The 25,904-nt window shown below is 37.6% G+C and overlaps 2 protein-coding genes across 2 annotated transcripts; both read left to right on the top strand.

The window, feature by feature from the left end:
- Positions 1 to 1,007: 1,007 nt before the first annotated feature.
- Positions 1,008 to 1,940, top strand: LOC140322248 (olfactory receptor 5V1-like). Its single transcript, XM_072398833.1, has one exon. It carries the CDS (start codon positions 1,008 to 1,010, stop codon positions 1,938 to 1,940), a length of 933 nt encoding a protein of 310 aa, XP_072254934.1.
- A 12,611-nt stretch (positions 1,941 to 14,551) lies between these two features.
- LOC140322247 (olfactory receptor 5P81-like) lies at positions 14,552 to 15,499 on the top strand. Its single transcript, XM_072398832.1, has one exon. The coding sequence runs from the start codon at positions 14,552 to 14,554 to the stop codon at positions 15,497 to 15,499; it is 948 nt and encodes a 315-aa protein (XP_072254933.1).
- The last annotated feature ends 10,405 nt before the right edge of the window (positions 15,500 to 25,904 follow it).

The following is a 25,904-nucleotide window of genomic DNA, read 5'->3' as shown; positions in this document are numbered from 1 at the left end:
TTCCAAGCACAACATCAAAGCACATTGATTGCCAAGCTCACAAGCAAGGTCGGAAGCTTTTATATAGGCACCTATGTAGAGGAGCTGAACTCAGTTAACTCTTGCCTAACAGAAAAGAAATAAGTGATTTTAAAATATGCTTTTTTCTTAGTGCATATTGATGTTTTAAACATTTGAACAGCACAAACATTTATTTTTAGGGTTAAGGGTAATATGTGTGCCATTAGAAAGCATGCTTTTTTAGGGGAACAGTAAGTTTAATGCAAGCTTGCCAGTGTTAAACTACTGGGGATGCGCATATCTATCTGAGAAATCGCTTCAGTTGATGACTTCCTCGCGAGTATGCCAGTGCATTGTATTTGGTTGATCCAAGGCCTTTGATTTTGGATTGGGAATACGAATGACCGAGCGAGCTTCTGATTTTGCTTGGTAAATCAGCCTGAAGATATCTGCCAGTGTATTTATAATTTCTGGTTAGAGAGGCCAGAAGTTCGTTTTCAATAGATAAACCTGATGCATTGGAGAAAGGGATAAAAAGTCTGGTACTGCAACTAGAAGCAGAGATCCAGTCAAATGTAGAATTCTGAATCAGAGATCCGGGCTGAGTGTGTGTCATGCCGCTGGGATAAATATAAATATAAGCCAATAATAATAATAACTTCTAATAGTTTTAGATAAAGTAGAAATATAATGTCCTCTATCAAATGCCATATGAAATTTTCCACCATTCCTTTAAACTATTACCTAAATGCTCACCTTACCCTTCTTATACCCTACTACCCCATATACTTGTCATGGAGAACACACTAGGACATACACTACTTTAATAAATCAGGCCAATCGTATATTCTTCAAGACTCCAAGATAAGCTATCATAGGTAGCTGAAGATGAAAACTCTACAAAGTCAAACAAGCATGGCTAAAACCAACTGAAACTTTTTTTTTTTTTTATTTCTTGCAGGAGAAGATAAATGTTTGCATTTCTGCATTAGCTCTCTTTTGAAGACATGTGTGAAGACAACCAAACGCAAGTGACCGAGTTCTTGCTTCTTGGATTTCAAGGCCTCTGCAAATTTAGGATTCTTCTTTTCATTTTATTCTTTTTGTCATATATAGTGATATTAAATGGAAACATTGTCATTATTGTATTAATATCGACGAAGGACCATTTGAAAATCCCAATGTATATCTTCCTCAAACACTTGGCAATAGCTGACCTCCTGATAACCACCACCATTGTCCCAATGATGTTGGATATTATACTAAAGAATAGCATTACAATACCATTTAGTGCCTGTATCTTCCAGTTGTATTGCTTTGCCAATTTTGGATTTGTGCAATGTATTCTTTTTTTAATGATGTCTTATGATCGTTATCTGGCCATATGTAACCCATTGCGTTACAATGCAATCATGAAACCCAATGTGTGTCACCAAATGGTTGCAGGGTCTTGGTTGCTGGTCTTCTTTTTGTCAGGTGAAATTATATTGGTGTGTCAGTTACATTTCTGCGGCAGGAATACCATTGACCACTTCTTCTGTGATTTTGGTCCGATGATAGAGCTGTCTACATCAGACTTTTCTATTTTATTAATAGTCGATTTTTCTGCAACCATTTTAGGTATTTTCATTCCTTTCATCTTTATTATTGTGACATATGTCTTAATTTTCTACACCATAATAAATATTTTTTCAAGCACTGGAAGATCAAAAGCCTTTTCCACATGTAGCTCGCACTTAGCCACTGTATGCTTATTTTATGGGACTTTGATGGGTGTGTACATGACAACATCAAATGAAAGCTCACTTAGCACAAACAAATTTAAATCTCTTTTATACATTGTGGTGACTCCAATGGCAAATCCGATTATCTATAGTCTAAGGAATCATGAGATCAGATTATCCCTACAGCAACTTTTCAGAAATATTAAAGCATTTTAGATACACCAAACATATTACACACTAAACAAAGTATTTGGCATCCTAAAAATAGGATCTTGTAGAAATCTATAGTTTTGTGTCTTTTGTAAAACCTTTATCTTTTATTAGCACCTGGTACAAGTATGGTGCCATATTCAATATCACTAAGACTAAAAGACATACAGGAAAACATTGTGAGGAAATTTTAAGGAACCTTTCATCAATTGACATTTACAAACATATTCATAAAACCATAATATTAGCAAGACATGGAAGGTTTACATTTCCCTCTATTGCATGTCCAACTCTAACTATTGCATGTCCAACTCTAGCCTTTGATCACTTCATAGCTATAAAATGGTATTTTACATTGCATAATTCTTGGACCTGAAATGTAAAAAACATTTTATACATTATCGTGCTATATCACAACTTTTTATGTATAAATAAAGCTTGATATTTATCATCTATTGTTTGAATCTGCAGCTGTTCATAAGTAGAGCAAGTGTAGAAAAGTAGGTATAAGTGAGGTTGGGAGTTGTTGCTTTGAGGAAATTGGGCATTTTTGGGTGAAATAAATTGGCGTCAATGGAAAGGACCAAGTGTGGCTCAACAATAGTGAGGTGTGAACAGTACGTATTCATGAATAGTCAAGTTGAACTTCAGGTTAGGAAGTGGTTTGAGAAAGCAGGGTTTTATGGCACTAAATAAAATATTTATATTTATAAACAATTTTCTCTTCATTTTACATAAAAGGAGATTAACCTCCCTGGAAATATGAAAATTGAATATATTTTAATGTCAAGGATGTACATTTAAAAATACTTATTTTAAATTTTCTGCGTGTTCCCGCCTCCCAGCCGCACGGTCCCACCATCCAGCGGCATCTTGCGTCCCCTGGCTTTGCGTCCCCAACATTTATACGCGAGGGACCCGGATGCAGGGCGGCTTCACCAGGAGAAGCAGATGCTGGGCATCACCGGAGGACTCCCAAGCACCACTAGAGGTCGTGGCGGGCACGTGGGGACCAGGTATGCTTTAAAACTCTCTTGCAATTCCACTTTGAGTGTGACTTTTAGTACTGAAATTTTTCCCCATGCCACATTCGAGCATACTGCCAGGGAGGTTTAATATAGAAGATGTGTATTCACATCTTATATCGGAAGTCCTATCATCTGACACGTCTCGCCCTAATCAGCTTCCTCAGAGGGTAGTGGGATGTAACCAAATATGTTTTTTTCCACAGGCTTGTGCAATGATAATGGCCAAAATGGAAGGGGAAAAATAACATGGATACTTACAAAATTTAGTGGAAATTTGTTTCCATTAGGTAACGGGGGATGAGGGTTGTAATACTCACCCCCCACCACAATTATTTCCCAGGTTTGGGACCTGCAGGGGATGGTGGATTCTTTTTTGGAGGGCTGACCACACACCTCTTTGGTTTCATGGGTCAGCTGGTATATTCTTCCTTGGTGCAAATAATTTCTTAATCTTCAAGAACTGCTTTATAAGTATAGAAGGGATTTGGTTCCAAAAGTAGCGTAGGCTTTCTGTGTGTTCTGGCATCAGTCTGTAGAGCTTCCTACTAGCAGAACTGACTGCTAGTGTTAAACTGCACCTTTATATTGGTTGTAAGACTGGGCTTTCATTTGGATCACCGGCATTGGATGAAGAAGATGGCCAACCAGAACACTATCACCAGTGGGAAAAGGTCAGAAACAAACCAAGGTCAGCATTAGGCCAAATGGTTCCAAATTAGCAAACAAATATGAAGTTTGTAACAAGCCAGGGCAGCATCCCCCAGCCAGTACCACAACATAACGGCAGGAGACAAGTTTGGTGGATGAGCCAAAGTCACAAAAGCCATTAAATAGGCAAAGAGAAATTAAGTGGCTCAATAATCGGTCATGGAGCAAGCTAGGACAGTAACAGGACGATCTGATCACAAAATAGCTGGAAACAAGAGCACATCTGTCACTTCTCAGCACTTGAGCCTGGCATTGCCCGATTCTAATTAGCAGTTTGGGGCAATTATAACTAATGGCTGTGTGCCCACACCCACACATGTCTGTAAGAAATGCATATGAATGAAAGTGCAGCGACGTACAGTTATGTATTATTGTGTAAGCAGAACCATGCATATAAACATTCACATGTGCTTATATTGGAGTCTAGCTGTCCAAATTGTCATGATCTTTTAGACAATATCATGCATACAACCTACAGTGTTTTGCAGCCTGATGCCTTTTTCCATTAGAAATGTTATTTTCACAAGCAAGTCAAAGTTTTAACAGGGCTCTCTTACACTACTTATCCACCAAGGAACAAAGACCACAAAGGAGATCTGGTTGGCCTGACTCCCCCGGGGCAAAAGATCCATCAGGCATCTCAGGTCAAGCTGGTCAGTGTTTTATTGCCTAATTAGTTTTACCCTTTTATTTCCCTACATTTTCTCTCATGTGGAATATTTAGAAATTTTTTTTTTACCAGGATTTGGCACAATCTATGACCAATGTCAAAACGTCAGACAGTTATGTGACTTGGCATGTTTCATACAAATGTGTGTTTTTATATTATTGTTTGAATTTCAAAAAAAGAACATTTATTATTTGGTTGTTATAGCAGTTTTTGATTTCTAAAACCATCAATGAGCAATCCACATACCAATAGCCCATGGTGATGAGCTTGTGTAGCTCAAATGGTTTCTACTGTATATATGAAACAGCACTTCAAGCTTCAATTGTTTGGGGAGAGTTTTTAGATAATAAAAAAAGTATTTTGTATACAATTCTTATGAACCAATTTCCTACCTGGTCCAACTTGCCATGTTAGCACCACAACAGCTGAAATAGAAATGACAAGCAGCAGCATAAAGCTTTTGGAATAATATAATATGATGTATTATTATAAAACTATCAGGAATGTTTGAGCAATATGTTCACATAGAAGAACCAACACATAATTGCAAAATGTCCTAATATTTCTAATATACTGGCATAAAATCGTCTGATGAAGCAATTTCACAGTGAAATGCATTGGGAATGGTACCCCCCACTAATGAGCTCTGCTTGCTTGAAGATTTTATGGTTCAGATTTGGGCTCTTCATTTTCTTATCTCTATATATTGGGTGCCCTGGTGCCTTTTACATTTATTGCTATATGCTGTTTTTATTAGTTGTTGCTATATGTGTTTATTTATGAGTTCATATAGAAAAAAAATTCACATTTTTAAAATATATTTAATACATATATTATCTACTTTTTTGCATATTGTATGACTAATATATCCAAATTCTTCAGTGTGTATTTGTTTTGACTTAATCTGCTTTTGTTTACTATGGATCAGCATATGTATTGTGTACCTATCAGAATTTACTTGTTTTGTCTCATTATACACTTTTGTAACAATAATATAACATTTGTTATCTTATTATAAAACATGTATGTGTTGTATGTTTCAGTGGAATACCAATTATTATTGGTCCTTTGTGAAACAACCATTTGAGGATTCAACAGTGTGGATCTTTCACTATAAATTCCCTATCAATTTTAAAACTCCACTGCTAGCACATTTCCATGCAACAACCCTGCACTGCAGTCTCGAGAAGTATGAACAATCTGAAAGCACTTTATATTTACTGCTAACCTGTTTTATCTATTTTTTACCAATATTATCTTTTATTAAAGTTTTTAACAATACACTGTGACATTTGGAAATCTGGCATCCAAAATCTCTAGAACTATATGTAGACTTTTTTATTATATCGCAAAAGTGAACATCTAACATCTAACCATCAATACATTTATAAGAGCTTGGTGAACATTTTATTTCAAAAAACATTTATATAAAGTTGGAACTCCTTTTTAGTTTTAACATCCTCCACCCTTCCGGAAAAGGGTTCTAATTAGATTTTGGAGGTGTTGAATTATGAGACCAGGAACTGAGGTATGAGAAGATGGCTCAAACTTTGGGTTCCAATAAGGTTTGCAGTAGACTTAATGTCAGGTCTATGTGATAACTACTCTAGTTCTTCCAGAACGAATTTGCAAACCATGTTATGGACTTACTTTTGACCATATGGTGTACATTTGCAAGTTATTGACTTTGGGTATATAAAACTATTGACTTTGGGTATACAAAATTATGTGAACAACTATTCATTTTGACCATATGGTGGATATTGCATTTAATCCTAGCATTTTTAACGTTGTAGATGTATTTTTATTTAAGATTAAAATGAAACAATGATACAACAGAAATACATATGCCAGTAGGTCTGTTTTTGAGCCCAAAAGCCCAAACTGCTTCTATGAAGCCATGACATGTCCCAAACCATGTTATGGGTTGCTATATACACTTTTTCTTCCACCACTATATCTTGCCCAGCCAGTGATTTTGTAATTTGTCACTAACATAAAGTGAAAAAAGCCATGTGTGCATTACTAAAGAGGAGTCAGTGGGTTTTCTTCATTCTATAGTAATTATTGTCCACCACCTTTTTGGAACATTCTTCCCCCATCTGCCCAGTAATGTAACGGGACATTGTTGGTTCTGCAGTCTACCAACCAAAGTTGATATACATTCTTCTACTGACCAACAGAATTAGGAGATATTCTCCTTCCTCCTGACCACCAATATGCCTCCTCCTACTGACTACCAATGTCAGGGGACTATTTCCTCAACTTCACACCAATGTCATGGAACATTACTTCTCAATTTGTCCAATAATGCAAGGAATTATTATTATTAATAATAATGTGCCACATGACTGTTTTTTTTCTTTTGTTTTTCTGTTTAAAAATGGGGTCCCATAGATAATTTGGATATTGGGCTCTAGTGGACTCTATGGGACTCAGTGGACTCTATAGATTCTAGTGCAGGGGTCGGCAAACTTTTATGGCCACTAGGCCATTTCAGGGGTGGGCAGCAGCACACTAGGCCGGACTTTGAGTCCCACTAGAATAGTTTCACCCACCACCAGGGAACCCCCCCGAAGTTAAATCCCCCTCCTCCGTATGCATTGCGGGGGAGAGGGATTTCTCTTCATGTAGCGTTCCCCATTTACCGCGGCTGCAAAAGTATCAACTGAATAACAGTCAGTCTAAAAGAATAAAAATCCTGGGTGATATTTTGACTATCATCTGTTCATCTTGTGATTGTAAATCAGACAATACCTTTGAAACTACATTTCTTGTTTTTCTGGATTGTTTTTATTGACATGTAATTTGATTATGTATACTAAACTTCTGAAATTCAACTTGTTTTCCTTGAACTTTTTGATGTTTTAACATTTACCCTATGTGCCATTGAATTCCCCACTTTGTATCTCACCTTCAATTGAAAAGGTATACTTCCCACCACTACATATCTCCCATCCTATTGTGTGTGAAATTCCCCCACCTACTAGATTGTAAGCTCTTCAGGGCAGGGTCCTCTCCTCCTGTATCACTGTCTGTATTAGTCTGTCATTTGCAATCCCTATTTAATGTACAGCACTGCGTAATACGTTGGTGCTAAATAAATCCTGTTTATTAATATTAATAATATTAATAATAATAATAATAATAAAAGGTATAGGCCACTGGGCCATTTTTTTTATGGCTTTTTTTAAAATTGGTGATCTTATCATTGTGCTTCACTGGGAGATTATGGTCAATAGAAGGAGTTATAAAAATTGCAAGTAGGAAACAATGGGTTGTGTGTTACTTGTACAATAAAACAAACTTACCTGCCTCTTTGCAAACCTTTCTGTAAATTGTTCTGAGCTGTGCATGCACAGATCGGTGTATGACCCCTCCATAGCCGGCTGCAATGAACAGAACCATCCGGACCACCTTATCAAGATGATTAAATGTCCTGAGCCCTGTTAGCAATGTTTTAATAAGGCTGTTTTAGAAAAGACATTGCCCATCCTTTCGGCAACAGTATAGGAGATGAGTGGAACTAAAGTTAAGAATCTGTCTAAGCCCGCTGAAGTGGCCACTAAATTCTTCCATGTACATTATCTTACACCAGGAGCAGCCATGCCCAATCCTAACAATCATGTTGATAACTTTTCATTATGGCTTGGTCATTGAAACATTAGGTTTATGCAAACTGTGGATTTGTATGTATATAATAACTGCCTATACTTTATTATCAGGCTATGTGTGGAAATAACCAGACAAGGGCAACTGAGCTGAGGCTTCTGGGGTTTGGAAATCTCTTTCAAATGAAATGTTTAGTTTTCCTATTCTTCCTCTTGTTATATATCATCACCCTCATCGGGAACACATTGATTATTAGTTTAACTCTCATCACTGCTAAACTCAATTCTCCTATGTACTTTTTCCTTGGCAATCTTTCTTTGTGTGAAATCCTTTTCACTACTTTTGTCTTGCCCCACATACTTTACTTGGTATGGAATAATGGAGGTTCTATATCAATGGATTATTGTTTTCTTCAAATATATGTGTGTGGTTCAGCTGGGATCACAGAGATTCTTCTCCTTACCATAATGGCGTTGGACAGATATTTGGCCATTTGTTACCCTTTAAGGTATCCATCACTGATGAATATTGGAACATGCAGTTATCTAGTCTCCATGGCCTGGCTGTCTGGATTTATATTGGCATCCTTTCCAAATTGTGAAATGTACAAATTACAGATCTGCCATACGGACACCATCGATGTAATATTTTGTGAGACTGTGTGTATTTTAGAATTGTCTTCAACAGACACCTATATTGTAAAACTAGAAATGTTGGTCTTAGTTACTGTTTTGTGCTTGTTTCCCTTTATTTTGATCATAGTAAGCTATGTGTCCATATTTAGCACTGTTATAACCATTTCCTCTAAGAACTGGAGGATGAAAACTTTCTCCACCTGTAGCTCTCATTTGACTTCTGTTTTTATGTATTTTGGGACATTATTTATAATTTACCTGGTCCCTTCTCAACTCTACTCCAAGAAAATGAAAAAAGTTGTCTCTCTGGCATACACTGTATTGACTCCATTACTTAATCCTCTCATATACAGCTTGAGGAATAAAGAAATGAAAGCATGTTTGATGTCCTATATTACTAATATAAAATCAAATAAAAATTCAGTAGTATTACAGGTAGTCCCCAGGTTACATACATGATAGGGACTGTAGGTTTGTTCTTACGTTGAATTTGTATGTAAGTTGGAACAGGTACATTATTTTAATAAATGCAATTAGGACAGATGTTTGTCTTAACAAATTATAAGGCAGGGGGTGTCAGTTACTCTATAAAATCCTCACTGTGAACTAATCACAAACAAAGCAAAAAAAAAAGCCTAGACATTCATTAACTTCTAGAGCAAACTATGCTTTGATATGCAAAAAGAAACAACTGCAAAGATTGTCTTGCTCATTGAAGTTACAAGAGGTTGCAGAACACTTCTACTGCAAGTCATGTGAACGGCCCCCTCCCCCACCCAGGCCTCTGACCTGCACACCAACGAGCAGGGAAGCCCTGTTCATATCTAGAAGACGTCCATATATCAAATGTCCTTAACTCAGGGACTACCTGTAACTTTAACAAGCCCATGTGATATCTTCAATATACCACTACCTTTCATTGGACAGCCAGCAGATCCTTATGTTTAGGATCATATACATCAAAGATACCAACTATTGATTATTGTCGTTGTGTAAAATGGCAAAATGTAGCATAAGAAAAAAAATAACTTTGCAGTAATACAGTGTTTAAGAAAAAAATTCAGAGGTCATTTGCAGTGTTGTGTTTTTTTAAATGGGATATCATCCGGTTTAATCCTACCTAGTGACTGTCTGTACCGTGGTTGAAGCTGAAGGCAAACAATTACAGTTGGCTAATGGTGAGTGAATGTAATGTGTCATTAGTGTACAGTATACTGGATTGGAAAAAATCAGATACAAAACTGTAAGAGCAGTGTGATCTGATAGAGTCTACAATTATATGGGGGAAAAAAAGCCAACATGTTTTGGGAGTCCAACAAAATCTATCTTCATCAGGGCTTCCCAATAATTTAGTTTTACTACTAAATGGACCTATTTGGATGCTTATTTTAACATTATATCCTTTGTATTTTATAATGTGTGCATAATATGATAATTAACTTCCTACTATAAAAAATTTGATACTTGCACTACATTTTACAGGCGGCCATGGGCCATGAACAAAAAAAAAATGTCCATCTCAGATGTAAAGATCTCGCTGCACATGCATATTTTTTTCTGTACAGAATAGGATTACTGCATTTGCTGTCCAGTCTGTGCTGTGACGGCATGGGACCTACTGGATTGGGTTTGCGTACACTCCTAACACATTGGGCCTATTTTATTAAAGCTCTCCAAGACTGGGGAAAATAGACTATCATGGGAGAAACTGGGTGATCCAACAAACCTAAAGTGAATCTGGTAAATAATAGCAAGTGCTTTATAGAAATTAATTGCATGATTGCTGGATTATTCAGGCTCTCACATGATAGTCTATCTTCTCTAGTCATGGGGAACTTAAATAAGTCAGGCCCACTGCATAGCCAAAGAAAGTGAACACTTTTGTTGATGTTTTGTTGTCACAGTTGGGGTCATCAACGGAAAGCATTGGCACCAATTCTTCCTATTTTGTCCCTATTAGAAAAATAAAGGTAGACATGTGTTTGATTGGTGCAAAGATAGAGTAGCAGTCCCCAGCTTGCAATAGTGGAAGATACATTAGATATATATATATATATATATATATACTCACAAGAAATATATATATAAGAAAAATGTGATAATACTGGAGGAAGTCACCTGTTTATAACTACTCACATTATAAATAGAAAGAACATTGAGGGTTGTCTGTGGATACTAATTCTGCCTGTCTGGCTGCATATGAAGACCTACCACCTCAAGAATAAATATCATCTATTAAAAAAAGCACTACCATAGATTTTTATACTTTCAATTATGATATTAGTCTCATAACTCCTGAGGAAGCAGATTCTGCAAAACGTGTCGAAATTTAGACTGAATACACATCTTTCATATTTTAACATGTATACAGATAATATCTTTGTGCTTAATGTTTATATAAATTAATATTTGATGAAAAGTATGAAGGGTGTTATTATGATGAGAAGGTGTCTTTAAAGTCTATGCAAATATGATGATTATTTTTTTAGTTATTATTTTGGATGTGGCACCTATTATTTTTTATAGATTGTCTTTAACAGAAAAGGTTGACGTGTTGGATGGGTGCTCAATGTGATGAAGGTAACTTGTCTTGCTTCTGCAGCTCAAAAGAACCTGATAAAGGTGACATTTTGTGTGATGGCTCCGAAGGGGCATGGGTTTCATCTGTAGCAATATCTAGAATTAGGTGGTGGACAGCAATACCTATCAGGGACCAGCCAGATTAGCATCAAGAGTGTAGCCTTTGTCACTTTTTTGACCCATAACTTTAAAACTCAGATTTTTTAAGGAAACATCAGGAACATAAGTTGGATTAGTGCAAAGCATCCAAAGTTCTTAGGTCAGGTCAAACAGGAAGACAGATGAAGAACACTCAGCAAGAAATCAAGAGAACCTTGAGCCTTTAAAAATCCACTTAGCATCAGTGTAGCTAATGATTGTGTAAGGTGTGCATGTTCTTGTGCATGTAGACATATTCACACACATACAGATGAGCTATGCACATGCATAAGCACCAATACCAAGCTTGGGATCACATCAATTATATGCCACTCAAAATTGGAGCCATACCCAAAATTCAGAGAAAAAATAGTTAGAAGGTGGTTGGAGAAGGAAAGATGGAAATGAAAGAAGACTTGGATAGAAACTTGGCTACCTGCATGCCTCTATAACTAGAGATAATTGATGAGATCTCAACTTCAGGAACATAAAATTTTGGGTATTGGGCCTGATTTTGTGTGGTACATTATTCAGGGAAAAAATATATGTGTTTGGTTGTTGGGAGAAGAGACCGGAAACTCAGCTACCTGTATACCTGTTGGTTGGAGAAGGAAAGATGGGGGTGAGTGGAGAGTCCTGACACTTGGCTACCAATATACACCTTCTATTGGTGATAAAGGGGCTCAAGATCTCAAGCTTCAGGAACATTTATTTTTGGGTACATTGATTTCGGGGCCTGTGCCACATGACTGTGTTTTTTTCTTTTGGTTTTCTTTTTAAAAATGGGGTCCCGTAGATAATTTGGATATTGAACTGTCTTGGGACTGTCTTGGGTACATTACTCAGGCTGGCCTAAGGATATAGATATTGTGGATTCAAGAAATCCCTTCCAAAGATCAAAGGTCAGGCCTAAGTAACCTAATCGGGATCGTTCTTCTCCACCAATATCTTCGACGTCAGATATGAAAAACCCATGCTAATTTTGCTAGACATTAATAAGCACTGTGCACACCAGTTAATTATCTTTGTACTCTGGGGATAGACACTGAATTATGGCAATTCCCAAGTAACTTCCCCATATGGTTCTTCCAATATAAATAAAGGTGGTAACAAGAAAATTCCACAATTTGCTGGTACGTTTTGAAGATAAATAGAACTACAATTACAACTGACTGATAATTACAATTAATATATTTCAATACATTTAGAGTGAATCTTATCTGTTCACAGGTAAGAAAAATATGAGTATATCTGCAAAAGAATGGTTTTGTCTTTTACTTTTGTTTTTCTACCTATATTTTTCAGAATTTCTACAGTACATAAAAAATAAAAAACATGCAATGTAAATCAATATTTATATTCTGTAAAAGAAATGAAAGGACATGCACTGGGTCTCAACCCTTAGCTTGTCTGGATGATGCCAATTAATGTCTAAACGAATCAGCATGCATGCATTATACATAACCTTTAGTATTGATATATAAATATGTTTGAACAATCTTTACATATGTTTCACTTTAATACAAATTAAACTCTAGTAAAAACAAAAAAAATATGTAATATATAAAATGCTATTTTTGTCAGTAATGCAGGTACAGGAATCCACAAAGATGTTGATCAAGAATTCACAACAAAGCTGACCAGGCAATGGAGTTCCGAATGTAAGGCTTCAGTAGAACATGTATCTATTTGTCAATGACCCTATAGGAAGGTAAGCCAGCATTTTAAATTGATATATGTATATATAATATATATAAATTTATGTATATATATTTATATAAATATATGCTGGATCACCCAGGTTTTTTCCACGATAGCCTTTTTTTATTCTGGGTTATCTTAAATAAATCCGGCCAATTGATGGGAGATTTAACATAATATTTATTTTCAATCCTTAGAGATCTTTAGACTGCAAAGAAGTTGTTCCTTTAGCTCTCACATGTCAGCAAGTAGTTTAGCCTACTCTTCGTGAGGAAATTTCAACAGCTATGTCAGGTGTAAAGGGTGTCTTCTCCAGACTGAATTTTCTTTTTATAAATGTTTGATGGGATTCAAATCAGGGCTTATAGAAGGCCATTTCAACATAGTCCAATGTTTTGTTCTTGACCATTCTTGTGTGTTTTGTGTCATTTGTTATAGGGCATGAATGCTCCAAAAGGTTGTCCCAAAGACAAAGATTTGTGATACTGCACAATGACACAAATCTTTGTCTTTGTTGTAGGTCATGGATCCTCCGTTTTCTTCCAGAATGTGCCTATAGTCTTGATATTGTATGGTTTCTGCATAGACTTAAGGTCCCCAAAAATAGGTGGAGTAAAGCAGCCAAAAAATAACAATAACCATGCCTCCTCAGTGTTTCACAGTAGGGTGTTATTTCTTTAAAAGATTTTTTTTTGTCTGTGGACAGCTGATGTGACTTCACTAGAGGCTTCAGTTTTGTCCAGTTTTTCTGCAAAAATGACATGCCCCAAAAGCATTGTGACTTTCAATATACATTCTAGAAAATTCCAGTCTGAAGCTTTATACATTCTAGCAAATTCCAGTCCAGAGTTTTATACATTCTAGCAAATTCCAGACTGGCGTTTTTTTCTTTCAACAGTTAAGTCCTCCTGGGTCTTCCTCCATTGAACCCATTGTCATTCAAAAAGCATCAGATGGAGCGATCAAACACCGATGGACCTTGACCTTCATGTTCTGCTTGTATTTCTTTAGAAGTTGTTTTTAACATTTTGTCTACCGTTCTCGTTATACTACTTTCCTATTGTCAATTGTTATTTTTAATCTTTGATTTTTCTGATCTATGTTGAGTGTGGGGCACACAATGATCCCCAATAAGCAGAGTAACTAGTCTTCACCATAGGACAAAAACCATAGGCTAAATGATTGGGTGTACCACATGTGTATTCAATTATGTATTCAAGTAACTTTCTTCTTTTCTGGGGTTGGGGGCAGATCCTATAGTTGTGTGGACTACGGTTGTACTTTATACTATACTTTCTTTACTCAATGATATTTGCTTGTAAAATAAACAGCATTGTCTCATGTATACCTGTATGCATTTAGATATAGCACTTTTTGAATGAGCTGCAGGGGTACCAAGAAGCTTTACGGGCCCATAGCATAGCATTGTACATTGCACGTTTTCTTCACCAATTTGTCTTTTGTACATTACCATTTTATATGTTATTTTTTATCTTACAGGTGGAAAATTTTCAGTTGCTTTAGATAATTTTCTATGTACAAAAAATGTGTGACGTCAATCAGACTCAGGTCACCCAGATTCGTTTACTTGGGTTTCGTAGCCTGGCTAAGTTCAAAACTCTCTTATTTATTGTATTTCTATTAACCTACCTTTTCATACTCAGTGGAAACCTTCTAATTATCATCTTAGTGACAACTGTTGACCATCTTAAAGTTCCAATGTTTTACTTCCTGAAACACTTGGCTACAGCAGACATCTTACTGACCACCAGTGTTGTGCCAATGATGCTGGACATTATATTCATTGAGGAAGGAAGAGTAACATTAGTGGGATGTATTACCCAGTTATATTTGTTTGGTATATTTGGGTTTGTGCAATGTTTTCTGATTGCTGTTATGTCTTACGATCGATATCTGGCTGTTTGCAGACCCTTGCATTATGCTTTGCTTATGAATCCTCGTGTTTGCCTTTATTTGGTTATGGGCTCATGGTTTTTAGTTACCCTGTTGATATCAAGTGAAATAGTGGTGGTGGTTCAATTTAAATTCTGTGGACCTAATTATATTGACCATTTTTTCTGTGATTTTGGACCAGTGGTTGAGCTGTCCACCTCTAACACATCCAGTTTGATGCTACAAGACTTTGTGATATCCATAGTCATGATCTTTTGCCCTTTCACCTATATAATCATAACCTACATGTACATTTTCTTCATCATCCTGAAGATATCTTCTTCTTTTGGTCGACAAAAGGCTTTTTCCACGTGTAGCTCCCACCTTACTACTGTTTGTGTGTATTATGGAACTTTAATCACTGTATACATGGTACCCACAGATAACAGCACTGTAAGCATTAATAAATATAGGTCTTTGTTGTACATTGTGGTTACCCCACTATTGAATCCTATTATCTACAGCCTCAGGAACCAGGAGATCAAGAAGGCCTTGTTCAAATTGCTCATCAAACTCAAAACAGACTGCTTTAAAATGTGAGAATAAACAACTGATACATGTTTGTATATATTCAAACTAACCTTAAAGAATGAAGATGACTGAAACAAACTTTTATGTTTTATTTTTCGTTCAGCTAAGTAAAACCTAACTACAAAAAAGGTTGGCCTCCAAGCTTGGCCTGGTGGATAAAAAACCGCAAGGACATATATTCCCGGTTTGTGTAGGTTTGGGCACTCTGGTTTCCCGCTGCATCCCAAAAACATGCAGTTAGGGTTATTGGCTCCCTTCAGACGGCCTTAGACATTGAGGGACAGCTACTGACATGACTACAGACTTGTAAATTGCTTCATAATATGTTGGTGCTATATAAATACAAGGTAATAATATTAAAATAATATTTATATAACTATAATCCCGGTATATAGTTACTCATCATAACATAACAATACCATATATCTGGTAGGCCATAGAATGTTTTGGAATACTAAGACAAGGAGCTTCATGGTAGCTTCACAGAAGATAGTCACATCAGAAGACAAGGGGAACTAAACTTATCTTTTCTTTTTTGTGCTCAAGCCTCCAAGCTTCTCTTCTGGAGGACACCATGTTACCACGGCTTGTGTGACCTGGGGCTCAAACGAAGATATATGTACTTCCCGTTCTTGGGAGACAGTGTATTAAGACTACTTATACCAAGGGAATGTTCTGTAGCCCACAAAGAATACCATACAAGGCTAAGAACATAGTTTTAGGTTGTAGCACAGCATTGTCAACTACAGGACAGTAGGGCATAGGAGAAATTATGGTTTACAAACACTATACAACTATAATATGTAATTGAAGCTTTGGTTGAATTTGCATTAAAATATTACTTCAATTTTAGGTTTAACTATAGAGCTTTAAATATTCACAAATTGAAGTTTTTTTTTTTTTTTTAAACATTCTTTATTTAAAATTTTGAATCAAACCAAATACAAAATACAGATGTCTGGCATCTACAGTCGGGTACTGGGCAGGCGGCAGCATCATTTACAGCAAGAGGAGGAGGCAGTGGGCTCTGAGTTGGAGCGTGGACAGCATGAATATCTGGCATCTAAAGTCAGGTACTGGGCAGGTGGCTGCATCATTTACAGTAGGAGGAGGAGGTTGTGGGCTCTGAGACGAAGCGTGGACGGCATTACTGTCTGGCATCCACAGTTGGGTACTGGTCAGCCGGCACCATCATTTACAGCATCATTTACAGCATACAGGAGGAGGAGGCGGTGGGCTCTGAGATGGAGCGTGGACAGCATTAGCGTCTGGCATCTACAGTCGGGTACTGGGCAGGCGGCAGCATCATTTACAGTAAGAGGAGGAGGCGGTGGGCTCTGAGACAGAGCGTGGACTGCATTAGTGTCTGGCATCTAAAGTCAGGAAACTGGGAAGGAGGAAGCAGTAACAAGCAGTAGGAGGCGGTGGGCCCTGTTACGGAGCGTGGACCACATTGGAGGTTGAGGCCATCACTTCTATGGACAGTGTAGAAGTTGTAGCTAATTGAGACATGAATGGATTATTTCTAGTGAAAGCACATAAAAGGTATCCAGGACAGCAGCAGCAGTCTTCCCCTGCACCAGATGGAAGTCCCTTGTCTCCAGAATCAGTAGACACACATGCAAGTCTCCAAACCCAACAGAGCTCCATGTGTGTGTGTCTGCTCGTGGTGACTCCTCCCCCGGAAGTCCACAAATTGAAGTTTTTAAGGGCATATTAGGAATTTATTAATACTTTTTATAATTTCTTTCATATTTTATTACCTAGAACTTACAATTTGTTAGCAAGTTTTCTTTCATGTTGTATTACCCAGAACTTACAATTTGTTAGCTAGTTTTCTTTCATATTGTATTACCTAGAACAATTTGTTAGCAAGTACTAAAGTATTCTTAGTAAAAATTAAATAAAGATAATCTTAGCTTCCTAGACCTGCCATTCTACACATATAAATTGACATTTTAGGATAAATCTGTAATGGTTTTTTGATAAATGTAAGTTTATTTTTCTGTTTTATCAGATATGTTTTCTTCATCTCCTGTAAAAAAATAAAAATTAAACAAATTACAAATGTAAAAAAGCTAATGTACCATGTATCCTATCAAACATATTGAGCATTAGTTCTGCCATTGTTTATTTTTTTCTAAATAAAAATGTATATAGCTCTTTAAAGTATACGGTGTGTTCTTCCTCCGAGACATTTAATAATAATAATAATAATAATATTTTATGTTTTTGTATAGTACAAATATTTTATGCAGTACTTTTCAAAGTCCATAGTCATGTTTGTAGGTGTCCCTTTAGGGACCCACAATCTAAAATCCCTACCACATTCATATGCCATTATCACAGTCTATGCCCAATTTCTAGAGAGTTTCTAGACTCCAGTCCTTGTACCCTATTGATGGAAAGGCAGAAGTGCTAGCTACAGAGCTACTCTTTTACCTGTCACTTAAAACAGACCTAAATTTAAAAATCAAAAAGTCATCAGGAGGTAAAGCTTTCTGACAAAAGAGATATGAAATGGTGTATTTTTGTTTTAGCTGTACACCATATAGTATGTGCACTTGGTTGTGGTGCTCACAGAACCAGACGCAGAGACCATGTACCGATAAGGGTTGTCATCTAATCAGGAGTCCACTGTGGAGCCAATAGTGAAAAGTGGTCCAAGTCAGTGCCGTATTAGACAGTTATGTATTGCATACTTGCTGTTTGTGGCAAAAGCTTTCCACCCAATGTGTTTAGTTTCTTCACTCCAAGAATTATAATCTGGAGACTAGGGTAATAAGGATCTGTACAACATAGGACTAGGAAAAATATAAAGCCATAATTTTTCTATGTATTTTGGCTAAGCTGATATAAATCAGAAAATGTACACAAAAAAACTTATATGATTCCCATTCATTTATTATTCTTAAAAATATGTCTCATTGATTTAGTGAAATTGAGAAAATATTAGTTTGAGTTTTTTTCTCACTGGGTTGTAATGTATAAATTACATGATGTGGACCAGTAGTTCACTCACACCCCATAATGCCACCGCATGTCATTTATCTGAGTGACACCGGATACCATCACTAGAACACCCAACAGGGGAACCATTGTTCTGACCCGACTAAGGGAGTGTGTGTGTGTGTGTGTGTGTGTGGGGGGGGGGGGATTATTGGTTCCTCCAGCTAGTGCCAAGCTAGTCTCTGCCAATGACAATTGGGGTTGCGGGTACAATTGGTTCAGTCGGCTACTAACTACTAATACTTGCATGAGAGGAAGTGTTATTATTCCTTACAGGCACTGACCACTAATGTGAGGGGTGTACTGGTCCAGTCAACAACTAGCCAAACATTGGTGGTAAAACAGAACGAATAAAGGTTGGTGGAGATTAAAATACAGCAAAAGCTGATGTCATTCACTGCATCTGGAATGGCTCAATCCATCACAAGCTCCGGTCAATAAAGTAGGTTCATGTATTTCAGCTGATCCTGGCCCACCCATTGCTTCCAGTACGTGGATCCCAAATAAAAGAGGTGCAAATATACAGCACAACACCCTCTTACATCCTTATCCAGACCCTTTTATCCCTTTCCCAATTGAAACTTAAAATATGATGCCAAACTTAAAATTAATTTGGCATCAGATATCTTAGTTCTGCTACAACGCTACGTCAATTTTTTTTTTTTAAAAAAAGGAATTTAAACAACACATTTTTTTAGACTGTCCCGTTGGGTAAATTCCTGACTTTCTGCCCCAAAGTCCATCAAAAGGAAATATCTCAAAATTCAATTTTTTTTTTCATTTTTTACTTTTATTAATTATTTTATAATAATTAGCAATCTATTTTTTAAAGAAAAAATATATATATATATGTTGATCTTTCTTTCTTTCACTACCTAACAGTTAATTTTACACAGCAGTAGCTTCAATCTCTTGATATTCAAAAATCTCTAGAATTCTGCTAATAGACTGATTACATCATAAGCTTGTTCTTAATACCCCCCCCCCCCCTTCCCTGTTAAACAGATATAAAATAATGAAAGACTCCTCATTATTTTTGTGCAGAATATCCTAATGGAATTAATTAGGCATGCCTAACAAGATTATCACTGGGAAATGTTCTTTTTAATTAAAAGCTAAAGTCACAAAATACAATAACATTCTCTGTGTCTAAAAAAGAATATTACATTAAAGAAAAAATAATTATAATATTATAATAGGAATTATATTAAAAAATCATATATGGCAAAGAAAATCTCTATGTATTAAGTGTTATGTACAAATGTATTACTATTATATTTTATTAGTCGTAATATGTTCTACTATTTCTATCTTCTTCATTTATAGGACTGTAATTAACCTTTTGGGAATTCTTAGAAATATACTGTAACCAAAAGAAAGGAATTTGTTAATATATCTATTAAATTCTGGGAATTGATAAGACCAGAAAAGGTTTTTCAAAATAATGACCAATGATTAGCTTTAAACATTGTATTACTGTTACTGCTTATAACTAAAATACAAATTATATGTGACATAATACATACACAATAATATTATTATTATTATTATTATTATTATTATTAATAATAATAATAATAATAATAATATATATGTTTTACCTATTTCTATCTATTTATGTAATGATATCTATTTATTTAATGATACATGTAATGATTATAATAATCTAAATGTTTCTACTGAATTACATTTATTACCATTTTTAACAACCTAATAACAAACAAATAATTTTATTTATAACAAACTTGATAACAAATTATAATATAACACATACAGGAGACAAAATGATAATAGTAATAATTTAGATATTGCAATTGCAATTTAATTTACCAATCTATTTTAATAATATAAAACATACATTTAGTGCAAAAACAAAAAATGTAGTCAAATATGTTTGTTAAATACACATGATATGTCTATCTAACTGTAATTATTTGCATATTCAAAGTAGGAGGTAACTATTTAAATGAACATTTATATAAGTTAAACAAAAAATCAATTTGTTAAAAAATCTAAATAAATGCAAAATCTGCTGCAGATTATTATCTTAATATTCTTACATAATATTTCTTGCTCACAATAGAGTCAAGGCACAATGTGGAAAACACACTACCTACTTTATGCATGCTCTAAAAAGTAGTTTAGCAACCAGTGGCATCACTGGCCTCCCCTTAGCTTAGCAAACAGTGGCATCACCTGGCCTCCCCATAGATTAGCAACCAGTCGCATCACCGGCCTCCCCCTAGTTTAGCAACCAGTGGCATTACCTAGCCTCCCCTTAGCTTAGCAACCAGTGGAATCATTGGCCTCCCCTTAGTTTAGCAATCAGTGGCATCACCGGCCTAACCTTAGCTTAGCAATCAGGGGTGGAATACACGGGGAAATACATACATTTATTATCATTTGTGGATATCTAACAAGTGCTATCACAGTTAAATATCTGTATTTGTTTCACATAAATACATACATTTTATGGGTTTTAGGATACATACCAAGTGCTATCAGAATAAAATATCTATTTTTTTTTGGAGAAAAATATATAATTTTTATGGCCTTTTGGATAGATACCAAATACCAAGTGCTAGCAGAATTAATTATCTGTATTGTTTGTAAAATAATACATCAATTTTTATGGCTTTAGGGATATATAGCAAAGTCGGATCAGAACTAAAGATCTGTATTTTCTGTAGAGAAATATAGAATTGTTATTGTCTTTTGGATCAATACAAAGTGCTATAAGAATTAGAGATCTACAGTTTTGGTAGAGAAATGTGGATTTTTTTTGGCTTTGGAGATATATAGCAAAGTGGAATCAGAATGAAATTTATCATCTATTTTTTGGAGAGAAATACTGAATTTTTTATGGGTTTTATGAAAGATACCAAGTGCTATCATAATAAAATATCTGTATTTTTTTTACAGAAATACATATTTAGTTTTTTTGTGATAGAGTGCAAGAGGTATCCTAAATTATACCTCTTGTAATATATCACAAAAGACAGAAACATTTCTATATTTATTCATTTATCCCCTTTTTTGGGGGATCTGGGTTCCATCCGCAATTTGGCACATTTTCTGGTACTGAGACTTCTGGCATTCCTGAAGATGAAATATTTACCTCTTGTTTGTCATCTATTTAGTGGAAAATTCAAAATAATTTAAAATAGATGGGCAACAAGTATAAAAGAATGGCTGACAAGAGACGTATGAGTGGTCCGGACCTAAGAGTGGGTGATTCTGTGTGGCTGGCCACAAGAAACATTAAGTTATAGGTACCTTCTTGGAAGTTGGGTCCAAGGTTTATTGGTCCATTTAGGATCTTTGCCATTATTAACCCGTTTGCCTTTTGTCTTGAACTTCCACAAAATTTATAATGTATTCCACAAATCACTGCTGAAGAGATATGTCGAACCTGCGGAACCGTCCTCTTTGCCTCCTGCTCCTGTCATGGTGGATGGTAATCTAGAATTTCAGATTTCCAGGATACTGGACTCCTGAGTTCTCTGTAGATCCCTCCAGTATCTTGTTTACTGGAAGGGTTACGCTCCAGAGGAGAGAATGTGGGTTTCAGCGACCGACGTTATTGCTGTGACAAGGTTGGACCTGGGTGTCCAGAGGCCAACCGTAGAAGGGGGTCCCTCCGATGACTGAGGTTAGAAGACCTGTGAGACAAGCTGCACGTGAGGTTATTCGACAGTCTCTTTGTATTCACTGGATTCATTGTTGTTGTTGGTTTTGACCACATCTCTTGTCTCAGCTGCAGCTTGTGGTCATTACTGCTCCTCTATTTAGTCTGGCCTCACACTTCATGCTATGCAGTTGATATTCACTGCTTAGATGTGGAGAAGCTGGTGTGTTGTCCTCTTCAGAGTTCCTGCTCATCCATTTTCTATTAAAGATAAGTTGTACTGCTCTTGGTGTTTTCTTGTTTTCTTGTGCTCGTTGTTACTAGGCCTCAGGGAGACGTTGGTTCGTTCACTCGGGGAAGAACCAGTAGTCTCAAACCCTGTCACTATTCCTAGGGCAATTCAGGACTACTAGGGCCTAGGTTTTGGTGTATGAGTATTCCCACCTTCAGAGTATATTCGTAATGACAGAAGTCAGGGATAGGTTAGGGCGTCCATAGGTGGTGACCGTTTCCCTCTCCCTAGCTTTTGAAGCCCTAGTCCCTTGTCTTTATCCTTCTGTTTTCCTTATGGTGTTCCTCCCCTCCCCTTAACCTGTGACAGATATTGGATAGGGATTACATCAGGGTTCTTGTGGGACCACTCTAAGACGTTTACAGAGTTGCCCATAAGCCACTCTTCTGTTGGCTTTGCTGTGTGTTTGGGTCATTGCCACGTTGAAAGGTGAACCTTTAGCCCAATCTGAGGTCCTGAGTAGTGTTGTTCGAATTCGACGAATATGACCTTTCGAATACGGGTGGACCCGACCCGAATTTTGCTGAATTTTAAGCCCCAAATTCGACCCTCCCACAATGCCGAGGGATCTCCCCCATGATGCCTGGGACCCTCCAATAACAGCAGGGATGCCCCCCTCCATGTTTGTTGTGGCAGGCTGCCTGTCACTGCATGACACACTGGCAGCCATTAGCCTATACAAGGCCAGCGTGTGCCTGCTTTTTCCACTCCTGACAGAGATTTTCTAGCATCACAACCTTTCTGTGCTGCTTAGCTTGCTTTGTCAAAGTGAAAACGCTGACTGCGTGCACAGTATCACACTTGTACTGAGAGACAGACACACAGACGCAGTGTATACTGCAGTATATAGTTTGTATACTGTGCTGCATAATACAAGTGTCATCACTGAAGCAAAGTGCTGCATACAACACACACAGCGCACTTGCAATTTTTGTGTCACCCCCCCTCCCCCTCAATAAAAAAAATCCACTTGCTGTACAAATTGACATATACATATATCTTATTAGCTACAAAGTATTTTGCAGGGTGTCAAGCCACATAAAGAAAAACATTTCTACAATGTCTGGCCAAAGAGGAAAGGGCATCTTTGGCAGGGGTGGCAAGCAAAGCAGTATGAGTTTGTTTTTAGCTGCAGACCCAAGAACATGAAGCGCTGCTGTTGGTGGTGGGCGTCCATTATTGGAGTACATGACCAAGCCTGGGTCAAGCGATTGTACCTTCATCCCAGTCCCAGACACAGGCCTTACAGGTGTCCCAAACAGTCCATGATACACCTGTTCCTCCTAGTTCTTCATCAGTGGCTGGAAAGTCAAAAGGGAGCCCTTTAAATGTTGACAGCAGTCTACTGATACTAGTTGTGTACAATAACAAAAGGGAACACCGCTGGACTTAAAATGCCATAAATACTCGAAGGGAACACTGCTGGACTTCAAATGCCATAAATACTGATAGGGAGCACCCCTGGACCTAAAATGCCATCAATACTCATAGGGAACACTGCTGGACTTCAAATGCCATAAATACTCATAGGGAACACCGCTGGACTTCAAATGCCATCAATACTCATACGGAACACCACTGGACCTAAAATGCCATCGATACTCATAGGGAACACCGCTGGACTTCAAATTCCATCAATACTCAGAGGGAACACCGCTGGACCTAAAATCTCATCAATACTCATAGGGAACACTGCTGGACCTAAAATGCCATTAATACTCATAGGGAACACCGCTGGACCTAAAATGCCATTAATACTCATGGGGAACACCGCTGGACCTAAAATGCCATTAATACTCATGGGGAACACCGCTGGACTTAAAATGCCATCAATACTCATAGGGAACACCTCTGGACCTAAAATGCCATCAATACTCATAGGGAACACCGCTGGACCTAAAAACACCGCTGGACCTAAAATGCCATTAATACTCATGGGGAACACCGCTGGACCTAAAATGCCATCAATACTCATAGGGAACACCGCTGGACCTAAATTGCCATAAATACCAATAGGAAACACCGCTGGACCTAAATTGCCATAAATACTAATGGGAACACTGCTGGACTTAATATGCCACCCATGTTTGCAACTGATGTAAACAATGTAGCTAAAAGCTCATTGTCAAGTAAAAATGCAAGTCTACCAACCATGGGGCAATGCCCAATATGTTCTTTGACAATGGGCTTACAACCACAATATTCACATTAGGAACACATTTGTGGAGAGTATTATTACTCTTGTGATGTCCATATCCTTTTCTGCACTATTAAACTATAAGAATTGGATCTGAGGGGGTGTGCGTGTAGTTGACAGCCGGGGTATACAGACAGGAAGAGGATTGGAAGGTGGGTGTAGGGGGAAATACAGGAGATAAGGTGCATATTTTGCTTTCTTTTTTTTACTCCGTCTCAGAGCCCACCGCCTCCTCCTCCTGCTGTAACTGATGCTGCCTCCTGCCCAGTATCCGACTCTACATGCAAGATACTAATGCCATCCACACTCCGTCTCAGAGCCCACCGCCTCCTCCTCCTGCTGTAAATGATGCTGCCACCTGCCCATTACCCGACTGTAGATGCCCGATACTAATGCCATCCACACTTCGTCTTAGAGGCCTCAGCCTTCAATTCATGCTGTTACTGCTGCTGCCTGCCTAGTACCCAATTCTAGATTCCAATTACTAATGTCGTCCACACTCCGTCTCAGTGCTAAATGCCTCCTCCTCATGCTGTTACTGCTTCTGTCCAGTACCCAACTCTACATGCCAGTTACTAATGTCGTCCACACTACATCTTAGGGCCTGCTACCTCCTTCTTCTGCTGTTTCTGATGCTGCTGCCTGCCCAGTAACCAGCTGTAGTTGCCAGTTATCAATGAAGTCCCGATTCCGCCTGAGAGCCCACCGCCTCCTCCTCTTGCTGTAAATGATGCTGCCACCTGCCCAGTACCAAACTCGGGATGCCAGATACTAATGCCATATACACTTTGTTCCAGAGCCCTCCATCCCTTCCTCCTGCTGTTACTGCTCCCTCCTGCTGTTACTGCTCCCGCCTGCCCAGTACCCAGCTGTAGATGCCAGTTAAGGCTGTTCATGCCACATTTTAGAAAGTTACAGCAAGCAGATAGGAAAAGACAGTCCCCTACACAGCAATGTCTCCACTAGCTACATGCCGTCCTTGCTCTGTGTCTGGGCCCACCGCCTCCTCCTCCCAATACCCAGCTCTAGATGCCAGTTAACAATGCCATCCACACTTCATCTCAGGGCCCACCGCCTCCTTCTCCTGCTTTTACTTATGGTGCCGCCTGCCCAGTACCCTACTCCAGATGCCAGTTACTAATGCCGTCCACACTTTGTTCCAGAGCCCACCACCTCTTTCTCCTGCTGTTACTTCTGCCTGCCCAGTACCCAGCTGTAGATGCCAGTTAACAAGGCTGTCCATTCCGCATTTTAGAAAGTTAGAGCTAGCAGATAGGAAAAGGCAGTC

Source organism: Pyxicephalus adspersus, chromosome 2 (genome assembly GCF_032062135.1).
Source record: "Pyxicephalus adspersus chromosome 2, UCB_Pads_2.0, whole genome shotgun sequence".
NCBI lineage: Eukaryota > Metazoa > Chordata > Amphibia > Anura > Pyxicephalidae > Pyxicephalus > Pyxicephalus adspersus.
This window is presented reverse-complemented; position numbering and strand designations above follow the sequence as displayed.